The sequence below is a fragment of the Orbicella faveolata genome, unplaced genomic scaffold (assembly GCF_042242905.1).
Source record: "Orbicella faveolata isolate gen_17 unplaced genomic scaffold, um_ofav_v1 contig_46, whole genome shotgun sequence".
In the NCBI taxonomy this organism is placed as follows: domain Eukaryota; kingdom Metazoa; phylum Cnidaria; class Anthozoa; order Scleractinia; family Merulinidae; genus Orbicella; species Orbicella faveolata.
In genome coordinates this window covers 3,800,764-3,818,098 of record NW_028301576.1, presented here as the reverse complement: position 1 = coordinate 3,818,098, position 17,335 = coordinate 3,800,764, and the positions used below count along the sequence as shown (strand labels likewise).

General features: G+C 40.1%; 1 protein-coding gene, 1 long non-coding RNA gene and 1 pseudogene across 2 annotated transcripts; 2 read left to right on the top strand and 1 right to left on the bottom strand.

The window, feature by feature from the left end:
• The first annotated feature begins 100 nt into the window (after positions 1-100).
• On the top strand, positions 101-2,618 carry LOC149098014 (uncharacterized). Its single transcript, XR_016203526.1, has 2 exons — positions 101-655; positions 2,450-2,618. It is a non-coding gene; the product is annotated as an uncharacterized LOC149098014 (long non-coding RNA).
• A 5,422-nt stretch (positions 2,619-8,040) lies between these two features.
• On the top strand, positions 8,041-10,339 carry LOC149098013 (uncharacterized). Its single transcript, XM_089277103.1, has one exon. It carries the CDS (start codon positions 8,459-8,461, stop codon positions 10,154-10,156), a length of 1,698 nt encoding a protein of 565 aa, XP_089133229.1. The 5' UTR covers positions 8,041-8,458; the 3' UTR covers positions 10,157-10,339.
• On the bottom strand, positions 8,633-14,576 carry LOC149098012 (uncharacterized; annotated as a pseudogene).
• Between the last annotated feature and the right edge of the window lie 2,759 nt (positions 14,577-17,335).

Sequence of the window (17,335 nt, the reverse complement as noted above, 5' to 3'; positions counted from 1 at the left end):
AGAAGTTGTAAGGGATCATCTCTCTAGGAGGGCAATCTCGTTCCCAGAGGCTTCATTCCCCTTGACCAGCGGTCGGAAAACGAACGAGAGCTCTGAGCAGGGGCGGGGCAGAAGACTCCTGAAATTTTCGTATAGGCATCATCCAACAAAAAATGACGTCACATCCGGTTTAAACTTCGCTTCGCGGCTCGCTTCACAAAGCGAGAAAATGGCGTTTCGATTACTCATGATTTCCCTCTATTTGTAAACCATCAGTTTCGTTTCATTTTATATTGAGTATGGAAGGATGTTGCAGACACATTACTTCGACTTTTGAAGGAAAAATTTCGGGAAAAGAGAAAAGTTTATTATTGTTTTGAAGCAAAATAACGGAGAGCCTTCCGTCATCTTCGGGCGAATTTTACACATTTGCAAAACTGGTGTTGTTCCGACTTTTGGTTCTTGTTGTTCGTGATTTAGTGATAACAATAAGTGCAATAGCCTATAATGTTAACAACAACCTGGATGAAGTATTGCTCGCCATAGTTTGCACTGTGTACTACGGGAACATAATTAACAGAAGCCGTTTAGCTCCGAAAGTCGCTGTCACCAGAGCTTTTGTTGCTCTTGGCTCACGTGTATTGGTAGAAGAGACAAGCTGGATCGCATGCTGAAGGTCAGTATCCCACATTCCTACATCTCTCGTTGAAGATTGTTGTTTTCAGTAAGATACAGTACATATGTATCGGTAGTTTGGGGTCATCAGTCTCTTTCTCTTTTGTGAGTGCTTTTAAAACGCCCAGTAAAAACTTGATTCACGGCATGGAAACTTATGCCTCGCTGGATCGAAATTCGAGCAAGATTTTTAAGTTCTAGTCCTCTTTAAAAGTAATTAAATCAATTATTCAAATCCAAGCCATCAGAGGGAATCTGCCATTGAAGCTGCCCTAAGTTAAGGTCCTGTTTCTGGACCTTCCCCTTTGAAAATCGTGGGGGTGTTCTTTGAGGCAACACAGGTCCCATTTGCATGGTCTCGGGTACCCGGGATAACCCTCCCCCTGAGGCAACTTTATCAAGTGTTTGTATGAGAAAATGTAGCCCATGTAGGCCGAGTAAAAGTTGACCCTGCATGATTATTTGTAACTCTTATTGAATAATCAAATGTGCAACTATCCCTCTTTGTTTAAGTTTCCCTCACTCATTTGATCAGAGTGGGTTTTGCTGAGTTAATTTTCTCTTCTTTGATACAAATTGCTGCTTTAAATCTTAAATCTAGGCATATTACGCGACACTCGCCATGCCGAGAGTTGTTCCAGTTAGGCGAGCCAAAGTGTTTATGTATACTCAAAGAAAAGTTGTTGGTTACTTTAGCTGCCAAGGCGAGTCAACTTGCCCACCTGAATTATCTCACAACCAAGTCTGGTTCGTCATCCTCGTGTAAACGGTTGGTTGAATTTTGCAAAGAAATAAGTGAAAAGTTAGCTCTGCCAGGGTAACTCGGGGAAAGGGTTGTCTCTGGTACACAAGAGCCATTCTATTTTATTTCCATTTCCCTCTTCCTCTTCCAACTGATTATGCAAAATATACTGTCCAAACTCTTCATGGGTACTGGTGCTTGAGAGTGTCATCTCTATCACTACTGTGGAATGTACCTCACCATACAGCCACCCCCGTTAACACAGCCACCTAGTTATTATGGCCACTCTATTCTGGCTCAAACAAAAGCTCAGTCGGTCATTTTCTTATTTATTAATTACACAGTCAGATTTTTGTGACCTGTTGATGACCAGATTAACAGAATTCTGGCACATTGTAGGAGTAATTTATATACAATTTACAGCAAGCAACAGGCATCATTTTGTTAGTGAAGTCCCATGCATATATGTAACTCTTGATTTTTAGGTTTTTGTGGTCAATCTATTAGTAGCTGCACTGTCTTAAATTACAATAGAAAAGATGTGATATTAATTATGTAAGTTATACTTTGGTATCGTTCATACCAAAATTATAGTATTTTCTGGTTCAATGTTTGCCTCTGCATTAATTTGATTAAACTACTGTAGTTTATTTTTTAATGGAATTTAATTCTGTCAAAAGGGAGGTGGGAATCTGAGAACAATAGTGAACTAGACCAACAAATATACAGAAATCTACCACCATTGCTTTCATGGCTGAGTGGAGATGAATCTAAGTCAGACCAAAATTAGAAAAAAAATTACTGATTTATTGGAGGGTTGAAATGGGATCCTGGCTATGAGAGAGTAGGAATTGGGGCTGAGGGGGTGGGTGGTGTGCTTGTGAATTTAAGAACCTCTCTGAAAGTGAAAACAAACTGTAGGTTTGAAAAGTTTAAAGCAGAGTTAAAAATTATACTTTAATATATCTTGTTTATTAAGGTGGTAATGAGCATAATACCCACTTAGGGTGAGTCATTGAAACAATGACATAATTTATGTTTGTCTTTTCTTAGGTGGTTACCTCCTGGCATATAAACCCCACACAGGCATACAATGTCATGATTAGATGATGCAACCTGCTTTCCCATGTTTAACATACACGTAAGAGTATTGATCAGTGGACCAGTGTACAAGTGTGATTTCTCTACTGATAATGAGAATTATAATAAAGATACAAAGCCACTCTGATGCGATTTATTTAATTATTCCGTAACGGTAAAGTGAACCAGTTAAACCAAAGGTTGCACTCTGTAAGATCAGGTATACAACAATTAAATAGAAAATTTCACTACATCAATTTTATTAATTAAGTATACTTCTTTGCAAAATATAGTTGGTATTTTGTTGTACTGGTAAGAATATAATTTGGAAATTTTTTATGGGAAATGTTTCCATTTAAAAATGTAGCTCAGATGCCAAAACTATAGTTCTCCTTTCTGTGGTGTTTTCTTTTGCGGTAAATTGCGAAAACAAATTATGTTGACCTACATGTAAGTTAAAAAATATACAAGTAGTAGCTCTTCTGAAAAAAAAAAAGTTAATTTGTTGTTGTTTCTTCCTGTTCATTTTTTCCTTGAACATTTTTATTTTCCTAATAAGTAGTTTAGCTAGCCATAAAAATGTTTTGTTGTCTCTGAGACCATTTTCAAGATAAAAAAGTGATTTGTATATAAAATTTGAATTTGTTTGGGGGGGGGGGTGGGGGGGTGGGGACCTTTTCAGAATTTCCCTACAAAGATCACAAGGTACAAGGGAAGAAGCAAAAATAGAATTTTAAGTGTTAAAACATATGTTTTCATCATCAGTTTGGGCCTCTCTGTGAAGCTGCATAGTATACTTGAGGATCATGTTATACCCATTTTAATTCAAAATACAAATGGAAACTTGCATTGACAATCACTTAATCTCTTGGCACTGTTTTGTTTTTTAATAATTGCCATTTTTCACAAAACAATAATTTGAACATCTTTGTTTCACAAGCTGGGAGGGGGGGGGGGGGGAGGGGTATTCTACAAAGTTTTAAATGGAAAGGCCTTATCTCAAGGTCCATTACCCCTTACCCTTTTGTATACATTTGTACCATTTTGATAGAAATGGCACCTCTTTTGTCGACCTTACATTGCAAAAGGGTAAATGTACCCCTTTAACACACCTATTTAAGAATACTGCATCCCTTTTCTATTCCCTTGGAAAGAAGTTAATAATAATATTATAGAATCTCTTCATTCTGGCTGAAAAAGGTACTCATTGTGAGCTGAGCCTCCCCATATAGGTCATTACAGAGAGCTTTCCCACATACACAAGTCAGGAACTCTTGACAAGTACTGTAAGTAGATGCTGGCTGGTCTGAGCCAGCTTCTTCAGGTTTTTAGCACAAACTTGTTGTTCTCTGTCAATTTCTAGTACAAAACCTTTTCTTTGCACATCTGGTCCAAGTTCACAGACACTAGCATCACTCTCACGACACTGACTCTATCACTCTACTCTATAGGTGTAGGGGCATGAAATTTCACTACTGTTTACGAACAATTTGTTTAGATGGCATATTGAAAGTGATGAATTACTGAAAATTGTCAGTATTGCTAGTGTTCACTCGTTTCCTTAGGGATTGAAATATCTTGACGTAAGATTACAAAGAGAAAGCACACTGAAATATAATGCACAATGTTTTAGTAACCTTTCAAAATGGGTTGCCAATATGACAGGGATTAATAGATAAGAACTTGGTCTGCAAACAGGGCAAATGAGAGGGTTTGAAGAAATTAAAGGTGCATGCTTGACCTCAGTTGGCGGGGGGGGGGGGGGGGAGGTATTGGAACTTAGCGCTGCTGACGTCAAACACTGTTGAAACGGAAAAATAAATTTCATTATAAATGAGAAAAAACCACGACATGTCCAAATTACTTAATCGTCGTTAAAACTAATCCTCTTGCTTTTTTTTAAGGGGTTCACGGCCTGCCTGTAACGAAGCGTTTATCAATTAAAGGATTGCTTAGGGAAAACATCTTGTTTAAGGTTCTTAACCAATCGTAACATATTTTATGGCATCAGTTTGACTCATGAGCAAACACACGAGTTTGTGTTAGTGTCGATCGGCAAGAAAGTTCTGCAAAGCGCGTTATGTGTGTGGGTCTATTCTTGCAGTGATACGATTAACAGCACTCAAGTACTCTCGAGTGTTTGGCAACAGTAAATTTTAAAAAAGGCGCTTCTGTTAATAAGGTTCCCCCTTGTCTAGAAACCTGTCATTGTGCATTTTTCTTAGTGTAATGCCTACCTAGGAGAATAGGATATTTGAATTGAGTGCAACTTACCTAGAATTCATTATTTCCACACAAACGATGACTCCTGTGGAATTCAGCGAGGAAGAAATGGCGACATTTCGTAAAAAACACGCCTTCAAAACAGCGTGTTTTTGAATAAATAATTACCCTGTCCTTCAAACAAACTGATATGACGAGGAAGAAGACAAAATTTTGTTTATCGTGGCCAAATAAAACGTTAAAAATATCCGGCCGATTACAAAATATTACCATTTTACTTACTGAGAGAACGATTATGCCATGTTCAAATTTGATTTTGCCGCTCAGCGCTCTTTTTTACCGGATGTGACGTCATTTTTTGTTGGATGATTCAGATACACAAAAAGTGCCAGGCGTCGCAGAGTGTTCTCCCCCGCCCCTGGCTCTGAGCAACCATTGTTCGCAAGACTATTCGCAACCATTTTGAAATAAGCGAATTCTGCCCATCCAGTTTCACTGCGCAGTCTGCATCTATGGCGCACGGGAGGCACACGCCTGAAATGGTTGCTCCCAGAACTCTCGTTTTCCGACCGCTGGTCAAGGGGAGCGAAGACTCTGGAAACGAGATAGGAGGGAGGGCTAAGAAAATTTGGGGTGGTTCACTATTTTTTATTGCTCTGCATCAGGGACTTAGTCAAATTATTCTCTCCTCTCACAATTGTAATTAACGACAACAAACGTTAATGAAATCTCTTTAAGGGCCCATTATAGTATCTGTTGATGCCGTTGCTAGGGAAAAATCAATTTGCTATAACTCTGCACATGTATGCTTCAATTTGGACCAAATTTGGACGATGCCCATAGGGAGCAAATATGATCCAGTTCATGGCGTTATCGGACCACGCCCACTGTCACGTGACCAGAAACAGAAAAAATGCATTTTAACTAAATTGCTTAAACCTTTTTTCCCGTGTTTTCTGTACAATAACAATTCAAAAGCCGTTTTGAAGAAATTTAAGCATGCATGAAAAATAAAAAATGAGAATGAAAATTGTGCTTCTTTGACCACTCTTTTTACCGCATAATTTTTTTGTTTTTCATTTTCTGGCAAAACGCATCCTTGAATTCCGCGAAAATATGATGTTCTTTAGAATTGCTTTAAAATCCAGCAACTACAATTATCTCTTGAGGAGATCGAGAAAAGTACTTTTTTCGCGGCACCGGAAGTGATGAGCGAATTTTGAAATGATACGGCTTCTACACCCATCTCAACGCAACTACCATCAAAACATTTCACCCGAACATTGTGCTTTAATAACATACACACTTGTACTGGCTTTTCCGGAAGTGAATAACTCGTCACGTGACTTTTCAATTGACAGCAACTTGGTATTATTTTAAAGCTTACCGTGTTATTAGCCCGTCTCAACGGCTTCTAAACTCATCTCAACGCAACTACCATCGAAAAATTTCACCTGAACATCGTGCTTTAATAACATACATACCTGTACTGGCTCTTCCGGAAGTGAATAACTCGTCACGTGACTTTTTAATTGACAGCAACTTGGTATCATTTTAAAGCTCACCGTGTTATTAGTCCATCTCAACGGCTTTTACACCCATCTCAACGCAATTGCTTTGGAAAAATTCCACCCGAACATCGTGCTTTAATAACATACAAACTTGTACCGGCTCTTCCAGAAGGGAATAACTCGTCACGTGACTTTTCAATTGACACCAATTTGGTATCATTTTAAAGCTTAGCGGGCGCGTCTTATTAGTCCATCTCAACGGCTTCTACACCCACCTCAACCCACTTATTTTTGAAAAGAAAAGCACACGATCTTTCCAGGCATATTTAAGATTTCGATCGCATGGCTTGTTGCGTTTCAAGACAAAATGGCAATCGTTCTAATTAGCGGTATCCACGGTTGCTGTTTCTAATCAGTATTAGTGGAAATACCGTGAGATGGAGATTACAAAACTTGGGAAAAGACCATTATCATCAACGATCATCAACCGTCGGCTTTAAGCGGACAGGAGCAAACGATTGATGCCACCGCCGCTCTAAATCAGTTGTTTACCTTGCCATTTGACCGACGATTGTTATCATACAGACATTCCCATCACCAAAATCGCTATCGATGAAAACTAAAAATTCACCACTTGTGATAGCGTTAAACAAGTTTATCTTCTTTTACTTTCAAGTTTATTCTGTTTCCACAGGGGAAAGCGCGGTTCTCATTTTTTTTCCTTTTTTTTTTTTTAATCATATCTTTGGTTGTCTAATTAAATTTAACGTCAACGTTTATTCTTATTTCTATCGGGAACTTTTAAACACACTTGGGTAAATTGTCCATTCAAGTGTCCTCTTTAAGCATTCTGTTAAAACACAAATACTTTCACCAATCAAAATAAAATCTGAAATCTACCGAACTGTTTGTCTTTCCGTTGTTGGATTCAATGTTAAAGAGCAATCGAATCAAGCAAGCACACGAATGACAAGAATGTAAAGAATACGCACTGTCCACTTGATTGCCGGATTCGGATAACGCTCAAGGCCAGAACAATGCCACGAAAGGTACGTATAACTTTTCTTCCTTCCTTCCGTCCTCCACATTTCCCAAAATTTTTACAGGGTTTATTTTACTGCCTTCGAGAACATCAAAGTGCTCTAGATTTTGAAGCTTGGTTCTATTTTACCTAAACGTTTAATAGATGCTTTTTTAGCTTTAAAGCTGAACTTGTTGGTTTATTTTTCACAAATTTTAAGTTTTTTCGGCTGTTCCGATATTTGTAAAGGAACGTTCCTCTGGGATCGAGTGTTCCTCATTTTTGTGTTCCTATTAACCTTAAGAGGACCAGCTTTTTACAGAGTAGGAACATAGCGTTCACTGTAAGGTAAGACAAGAACATTTTGTTCCGAGTTGTCAACTGCAAGTGGAACAAATTGTTCCCAAATGAGTGATTTAGGACTGTTTTGTTCCGAGTTCCTTTTTGTACATGGAACACATTGTTCCTAACTTGATAAATTGGGTCTGTTTTGTTCCGAGTTCCTATTTGTGCATGGAACACATTGTTCCTAACTTGATAAATTGGGTCTGTTTTGTTCCGAGTTCCTATTTGTGCATGGAACACATTGTTCCTAACTTGATAAATTAGGACTGTTTTGTTCCGAGTTCCTATTTGTGCATGGAACACATTGTTCCTAACTTGATAAATTGGGTCTGTTTTGTTCCGAGTTCCTATTTGTGCATGAAACACATTGTTCCTAACGTGATAAATTGGGTCTGTTTTGTTCCGAGTTCCTATTTGTGCATGGAACACATTGTTCCTAACGTGATAAATTGGGTTTGTATTGTTCCGAGTTCCTATTTGTGCATGGAACACATTGTTCCTAACTTGATAAATTAGGTCTGTTTTGTTCCGAGTTCCTATTTGTGCATGGAACACATTGTTCCGAAATTAATAAAGAAAGACTGTGTTATTCCGATTTTGCTATCTGTGAATGGAATATATTGTTCCGAAATTGGTCATTAGGAACAAGTTTTGGACTTTATTGTTCCGATTTATCGATCCGTTAACTATGTATTGTGTCACTGAATAGGCGTGTACAGACCTGCCTGGGCAAGTTTGGGTTGTATCTCACTGTCATGAATTTTACACAATAGTAATGAGTGTGGGCAAGCAAGGGCATGTTTTGGCAAGTTGAAACGTCCTTTTGTTTCGGCTAAGATTTAAAGGCGATTGTGCTAGCCACATGTTGTTTAAAGGGAAAAAATGAGCAAGAAGTGCAAAGTCAATTGGTCAGATGTCCAAGGAGCATCACCCAAACCAAAGCGGCTTCACTTGGAAAAGGATGAAGCAGACAGCTTTTACCATTGCCCGATACAAGAGTGTGAACATGATGGATTTCAAAGTCAGACAGGCTGTAGAAAACACGTTAGCACTAAACACAGTTGGTTCTTTTATTTTGACGAAAGGCCCGATTCTAAACAAGTAACAAAGTCGCTGACGATTGGAAGAAATGAAGATGAGACAAGCGAGACCACAAAGCACAACGTGAAGTTACTTTCTTCATTTCCATTATCATGTAACATTGGCGAAGTATTCACGAAATGGTTGACAGGAAGTGCTGGCGGTTGTAAGAAAGATCGTGCCGCTCAACAGATAGTGACAAGGTGCTTCAAGTTTCTTAGATTTTGCTGTGAAGATGAAGAGGAGTTAACGTTTGAAGTGGTCGACTTTAGTTTGTGTTCTCCAAATCTGTTGTTTAAATTTATCGACTACTTACAAGATGAATGTAAGCTCGGTCATGGTGGGCGTTTGGGCTACATAGATGCTATTTCTGAATTGATCGACTTCAGAAAACTTCATGGCGCATCAGAAGCAGTTCTAAGAAAGTTCTCTACGACAGAGTTGTACCTCAAGAGAGCCCGAAAAACAGTTGCAAAGATGATGAGATTGCAGTGGACACAAGATTTAGACATCGAGACTCTGGAAGCAAGAGGGCACTGGGCAACAATGGAGGAGTTATTGGAGGTGGTGAAATTTCATCTGCCGCGTTACGAAAATACCGTGAAAATGTGCAAAACCAGTCCAGCCCAAGTGAACCCCTCAGACCTAACATTTGCCACAAAATTTGTAGCCATGTATCTGTTCATCAAGGTGAAGGGATCGCGGCCCATGACGTACCAATATTTGACGGTGGACATGATTGCCACAGCTAAGGAAAACGGTGGATTTATCGATCAGAAAACGTTCAAGACGGCTGGAAAATATGGCTTCGATTCTTTGATTCTGACCGACGCAAACATGCACGTTCTTAACGGCTACATCTCGAACGTTAGACCGTTGCTTAAGCCCCAGTGTGATTTCGTTCTCGTCACCAGAAATGGAGGTCAGCATGGCAAACTGGGCGAAACTATGAGCAAACTGGTTTTTGATGCAATTGGAAAATACATTCATCCCACACGTTATCGCCAAATCGTCGAAACGCAAAGCCTCAATCAGCTCACTAGCGAAGAGCAAAGGTTTTTGTCTGAGGACCAGAAACACAGTTCTGCGGTTGCTAAAGTTCACTATCAAAAGCAACGATCGCGAGAAGTTGCCCTGAAGGGTCACGAGTGTCTTCAAAAACTTCAAGGTACCAAGGGTTCCGAGGTAGACGATGACGTACACGCAAGACTTGGCGGTTCAACGTCCAGCTCCGGGCCTTCAGTTGAGACAGCTCAGAATAAAAACAGCTCGACCCCCATAAAGGATACCCTGCCTAAGAGAAACTTGCACCTTCAGAGGAAAACTCGTCATGTTTTAAAATTCACGAAAGAAGAGGATGATTTTCTGAAGGAAGGGATAACTAAGCACGGGTTTGGACAGTGGACAGCTATTTTGAGAGATTCCGATTTCGCATTTCAAGACGGAAGAACGGCGGACTCTCTAAAGAAAAGGGCCGGAATGAAAATGTCGCTAGTTTGATAAAGAGACTGGAAAAGTGTGGACACTGACTTTCAATGCAAAGCTGATGGGTGTAAGCAGAGTTTGTTGTACACAAAACAGACAAAGATCAATTGCTTTATTGTAAATGCATCTTCCTGTCTCCAGATGACAGCAAACTCAACAAACATGTTATATTCTTTTGGAACTGGCCTATCGCCACTGTCAATATCACTGTAGCATAACGACTGTCTAGTTCACAGTGCTTTCAAGAACTATAATCTCTTAATGTAACTAATAGCCATAATATTTTTCCTTTAATTCACATCGTGTGCAAAATAGTCAAACGTAGCATAAGCGCAACGTGGTATTCCTTAACAATGCACACACTAATACATGTGCAAATATGAACATAGAAAGAATAAGTCGCACGCAAGCTGTCTTATTACAAGCCCATGAAACTACCAATCTACGGTTGCGTACTAGTCTGCATAAAACGAGTCAGGGTCATTTGCTTCTTGGATGGATGCGCCTGGCTTTGAAAGTGCGGCCTCTTCACTGACGTAGCTGCTACAGGGTTGTGAGCTCGAGCAATGCCTGGGGACGGTGGACAGATAGCTTCCACGTCGTCATTCGGAATGTACATTGGTGTCTTTGGTGCCGCCGACCAACATTCTTCGTCGTCTTCGTCTGAGCTCCTGCTTCTGGCAGGCAGATTTGCTGGACGCTGACTGGGTGGGAAGACTCTCACTGGCAGCGGAGAGAACAGGTCTCGTATGAAATTCACGCAAGAACGGTCTACCAGCTCGTTGCTAAGGCAGAGCCTCTTGCGTTCTGCCAGGGCAGCCGGTAGTTTCAGCGTTCCATGACGCTCGTGATAACAGCGCAGTTTTTCGCAATTGATTTCCAGGAGACTTTGCATCACTCTTCGTTCTTCTTCGTCTCTTGGATCTTCCATTCTTTCGCTTTGCTCAGCCATTTCCTTCTCCATAGCTAAAAGCCACGGCTTCCCAAATGCTGTTCTGATCCTTTCCTGTTCCTGATCTTCTTGAAAGGCAGCGAGGTCCCTTCGAATCGGTGTGGGCAGCGGCTCGTTATGGTCGTGCGGGAGCAACGACACGTGCTCCACCGACACTCCCCTCGTTTGTAAGAAGTGTTGCCTCTTCTTATAGCACCTTTCTTCAACCCTTTTCAGCCTTTCCTTTTCAGCGAGATGACTTTCTAACATGTGGCTCAGTTGGCGGTGACGTAGAGAGCCAGGTGAGCATTGTGCCAGCCTAGCTTTCAAGGTCGTCAGGGTCTCGTCTTCATCGGAATCGGCGACATCTTCAATGGCGTCCTCTTCAGAGCTTTCTTCTCGGGATTGCGGTTCTGTCAGAAGGCCGCAACTCTGTTCTCGTCTACAATCGCCCTGGGCGGTTTCGTCGACTTCTTCGTCTATTAAAGAAACGCTCAAAATGTTGCGCAACTCCTCCTCAGGCATACCACTTTCGTGCACAGTGGGCATTGTACTGGCCTGACTGCTCGGGCTGTCTCCTACGATATTGTGCGCCCACACAATGCAATCCATAGCATGTTTCCTCAGCCACTTGTTTGCTTCAGGTTCGACACGAGGAAGACTCTTGAAGTGGTACTTGCGCAGGCGTTTGTCCATAGCTTGATTGTGAGCTGCACCAAAATCCATTTCCACCTGGCAAGTTATGTACATGGTCGCAGTGCAATGGAAACCTTGAGCCTTTTTCCACTTCGCGTCGTGCGACGTGAAGCCCCCTTGACATATGATTTTCCAGTCATCTATGTCGAGCAGGGTGGCATATGCCTCGTCTAGGAAGATAACCTCTGTCAGGTTGTCGATCATAGCCTTGTTGAAACTCTTTTGCTTCGTGACGCGAGCAATTCGGCTTAGGGGAATGATCTGAAAAACAGGTGAGAAGAGGCTGGTCTTTCCGCTGTCAGCTGAGCCAATAGCACACAGCACAGGCTGTTTGTGTTCTTTGGGACGGAACAACGCCAGGAAATCTGCACAAAACTGCCGAATTTCATCTTCTGTTAGGCTGTTCCTTAGGATTGCCTCAAAATATCTTGGCTCCGGGTCCTTGAGTCGGTCGTAGTCCACAAACGCGCGTGGAGTTGTGAGACCCTTCTGTTGAAAAGAGCCAAAACAAAAGCACATCAGACAGTGCTACAGATCGTAAAGATTGGGTTTGAAAATTTGATTGTATCTTCTTATTTAAATGTTAAAACAGTCCAGTGTATTCTTCTCACCTGAGATTCTGAGATAATCCCTTGGACGAACGACCCAGAGGAAAAGCTCCAAAACCACCCGTCTTGTACTTCGATCAGGTCTCTGTCAATCTTAATTTGGCGTATGAAAGAGCTTTCTGGCTCGCTTAGTATGGGCAGAACACGTTGAATATGCTGGACCAGACGGTCTTTGAACGCTTCGTTTCCCATTAGGCTGTGGAGGAACGTTTTCATGGTACACAGATACTGGAACGTGAACTGCGATTTGGCCGCCAGTTTGTACACCTCGCCGCGATACACAGCATACTGCAGCTTTTTCATCACAATTTGTATATTGTTGCACAGGACTGTTACTGGACAGGATAGGGGTTTGTGCGGCGGATCTGGTAGTGCTGTCTGCGATGTACTTTGCAGGTTGTTATCAAATCCAAAGGTGTCTAACACGAGACCAGCTCGGCGTAATTCCGAAACGGATGCTGCCATCATCGTTTGAAAACTCTCAAGAACGACACGAAGGCGAACGACATTTTCCGTCGGCGCTGACTCTTGGGATTCTTCGTGGAAGTCACCATGAAGCTCCTCTTGCAGAGCCCTGCCAATCAAAACAAAAGGTTTTGCTTACGTAAGGCAATGCAATATCTCCCTGGTATTACTTTGTGAAAGTGAACTGCTGAAATCAAACTCGCGATGTTTTGAAAATGAGAAGATAAAAATTGATCAATTATCGATAATCGAATAACAGTCTCTTTTCACCGGGCAATGAAGCATGATTACTTTGATTTTTCAATGATGAATAGCATTTTTTACTTTTCTGACTATTTATGTTTGTTTATTATATATTTACTTTCATTAGCGTGCAATTTAACAGAAATTCAAAGAATATAAATTGGTCAAATTAATCTACTCACCCGAGGCAATGCTGGTACGATGACTACACTAGTTGCATTAAGCAGAGGTTTTTGTGGTCCTTAAACACTTGACACAGCTGATTCAGGTTATGACAGCAGTTTTTCTTTCGTGACGCCCTTGATGCATAATATTCCAAACCGCAACTTGCGACAGCTCTTTGGATTCTAAGTGCATTAATGACCGAGCCATTGTTTGTTTGGCAAGCCACCCAGTAAGATATGGCTGGGAATGTTTGCTTTCCCGGCGATGAAAGCTGGGACGCATTGACGGGCGATTCGTCATTCGATTCGTCACTCTCTCTGGTCTCCTGCAATTGTGGCCTTTTTCGCTTCTTGCTGTCCAATGTTGACGTACTTATCGCCGAAAAAAAGAAGCAAATTTCCGCCAATTTTGACAAGGTTAAATCGCATTCGTCGCGTTTCTCGCATATCCAGTTCCATGCTCTTTCTATTTCGGCGTCGCTAACCCGCCAAACGCACTTAAAAGCAACAACCGAACACAGCTTTTCAACCCTCGCAACTATCTCGCACTCCGCCTTATCTCTTATTGCCTTGCTATTTAACTGAGAGCAAGGTTTGCTCATCTTGCCACATGAACATGAGCATGAACTGAGCCGTTTGAAGTTCTGACTACCCTTAAATACTGTTCCGTCACAAACATGAACAAATTTTCATTCTCAAACCCGCCGGAGAGAATAGCAGAGCAAATCACAGGTGAAAGATTGAGAACTCCATTTGATCACCACCAATAGCTTTGCAATATTCTTTTTCTCTAAATTCTTTCGTTGAGCTCAAAAACAAATAATGGCTTTCACCTAAACACTCCACAATACAAATCTCCAAAACAAGTTAATGCTTTAATACATTTGATGAAGAAAAGATTACATAAGCGTTATGTAACCTATCAATAACTTTGATATTTCTGACAAATTTCTTGTGGTTAGTTCCTTTTGAAAATAATAACGGAAAAAAGCTGATAAAGTTAAACAAATGTATTCATGCGTATGTGATGTGATGAACAATAATAAGTTGATGAGGTGAATCTTACTCTGTTGTTGGCGTGTATACTGGGTATGGCGTATACTACGGATATGGCCAGAGTTGATTAACAAATTTACTCAAACCCGCTATATACGCTTAAACCGGTATATACGCCAACAACAGAGAAAGATCATTGCAACAACTCATTAGCATGCAGTAGGCACATTTCACTCTGTACATGGCGTGTTTACCGGGTTTAGCGTATAAAGCGTATATGAGATGAATTAATTAACATCAACTACTACTACTACTACTACTACTACTACTACTACTAATAATAATAATAATAATAATAATTAATTTTATTTATTATTATTATTATTATTATTAGTAGTAGTAGTAGTAGTAGTAGTAGTTGATGTTAATTAATTCATCTCATATACGCTTTATACGCTAAACCCGGTAAACACGCCATGTACAGAGTGAAATGTGCCTACTGCATGCTAATGAGTTGTTGCAATGATCTTTCTCTGTTGTTGGCGTATATACCGGTTTAAGCGTATATAGCGGGTTTGAGTAAATTTGTTAATCAACTCTGGCCATATCCGTAGTATACGCCATACCCAGTATACACGCCAACAACAGAGTAAGATTCACTTCATCAACTTACCTTTCATTTTTACTGTAAGTATTTTGATACTTACAGATCAAAACGTGATAGGGAACAGAAATTTTGGGAAACGATCCTCCCTCCCTTCCTTCCTTCCTTCCTTCCTTCTCTCTCTCTCTCTCTCTCTCTCTCTCTCTCTCTCTCTCTCTCTCTTCTCTCTTCTCTCTTTCTCTCTTTCTCTCTTTCTCTTTCTCTCTTTCTCTCTTCTTCATCTCTCTTCTTCTCTCTCTTCTCTCTCTCTTTCTCTCACTCTTTCTCTCTTTCTCTCTTTCTCTTTCTCTCTTACTCTCTATCTTTCTCTCTTTCTCATCTTCTCTCATCTTCTCTTTCTTCTCTTCTCTTCTCTCTTTCTCTCTTCTTTCTCTCTTTCTCTCTTTCTCTCTTCTCTCTTCTCTCTCAATCTTCTCTTCTTCTCTCTTTCTCTCTTTCTCTCTCTTCTCTCTTTCTCTCTTCCTCTCTTTCTCTCTTTCTATCTCTTCTCTCTTCTCTCTTCTTTCTCCTCTTTCTCTCTTCTTCTTTCTCTCTTTCTCTCTTCTCTTTCTCTCTTCTCTCTTCTTTCTCTCTCTTTCTCTCTTTCTCTCTTTCTCCTCTTCTCTCTTTCTCTCTTTCTTTCTTTCTTTTTTCTTTCTGTCTTCATTTATCTATTTATTTATTTACTTGTTTATTTATCCATCTAACCAAGGCAACAGGACAAACAGGATAAAACAATAATTTGGAAGTTTCTTTAGTGATGGGTAGTTTATATTGTTCGTATTCTTTGGGGTGCAATTCTCGAGTGTGGAATATTGTCAAGCACCTGATCTGAAAGTTGACCAGATTATCTTTCCCTGACAGAAGCAATATTGCATCGATAGAAGTCAGAAGTTTCGATTTTGAAATCATTATTTTATACATAGCTCCCGCCAGGAAACGTAAATACGAGGTGATTATCGGACTGTGTGTGTCAGGGGATAGTCAGAAAGCTTAAAAATCCATTTAACTGGACGGCTAGTACGATCCCGCGTCTAATTAAGTAGCCGTATAGAATTAGTTTCTTGTCAAGACATTATATTTTGGTTATAAGTCAGATTTGCTAATATCAGCAATTTGGATACTGCGCTAGACAAACACAAATTTTTAGCGGGAGAAATTTTCTTGTATTCGATGCTTTAATAATGCAATATTTGATAGTGCAATTTGTACCAATCCACTTTGTTTCCCAGCTGTTCTTTTTGTCAGCTATAAATTTCCAAACGATTATTTCATGCATGGCAACCTCGCGCTATCGAATTGAAAGATAAAGTACGGCGAAGTTTTGGAAAATGATATACCCAACCGCTGTTCATCCTTAGCAAAAATAAAAGAAAAAGGGGAAAAAAACTCTCTGTACCGGATTCGAATGGTAAACCAATACTGAACTCCTGCGTCTTAAGAACTGAGCTGTAATAGCGTGGGAAGAAAACATGATCCAGTTATTTAGACTTTAACAAATGCGCATAGAGAAGCTTGACAAAATTGCGAATTGCTCAGCTATAAACAAATCAATCCAAAAACAAAGAAAAAAAGACAGTTTTAAAGTCAACGATGTTTGTTAAATTTCTGATTTATAGCTTTAATACTCAAGCTACAAAAAGAATATTTGTTAAATTATAGAACTTTTATGGGAACGCAGTTACTTAGAATGTATGGGCACGTTCACATAACTGTGAATTTCTCGGCTATAAACGATTTAATCCGAAAACAAAAATAATAGCTTTAATACCAGTCATATAAGGATACTTTTCGCCAGATATCAAAAGAAATGGTCTATTATTGGAGCTATATGAACTATTTAATTATCTAATTTATCTATTTTATATCTTGTTTGTGTAGTTATTTACATTTTATATATTATTATATATATTTATATATTTTGATTACATGACGTAGGCCTCTCGCTTTGATTTAAAAGAATCCGAACCCAATAAAATGATTTTGATTGCGTAACTGACTTTCAGACTGAAATAGATCGCGGCTAATCCAACTTTGGCGGGGCTAGCGCAGTTGACCCCCACACAGTTACAACATTGATACCCAAACGAAGAAAATTAGCTTTTAGTACAAGCTGGGTTAATTCCTTTTAATAAAGGAGACAAAATACAACCTGGCAGTCTTTAGCATATTCCTGGTGCTACACTGATGCTAGTGAATTTATATTGGTTACGTGAGATAAGCGATGACTCAGAAATGATTCTTAAAAAGACCGAGAGACCACTAACATCCTATTACCGTCACATGGTTAGTGCGCTCGTCTCCGGATCGAGTGGTCCGGGTTCGAGTCCTGGCCGGGGACATTGTGTTGTGTTCTTGGGCAAAACATTTTACTCTCACAGTGCCTCTCTCCACCCAGATGTATAAAATGGGTAGCGGTGAACTTAATGCTGGGGGTAACCCTGCGAT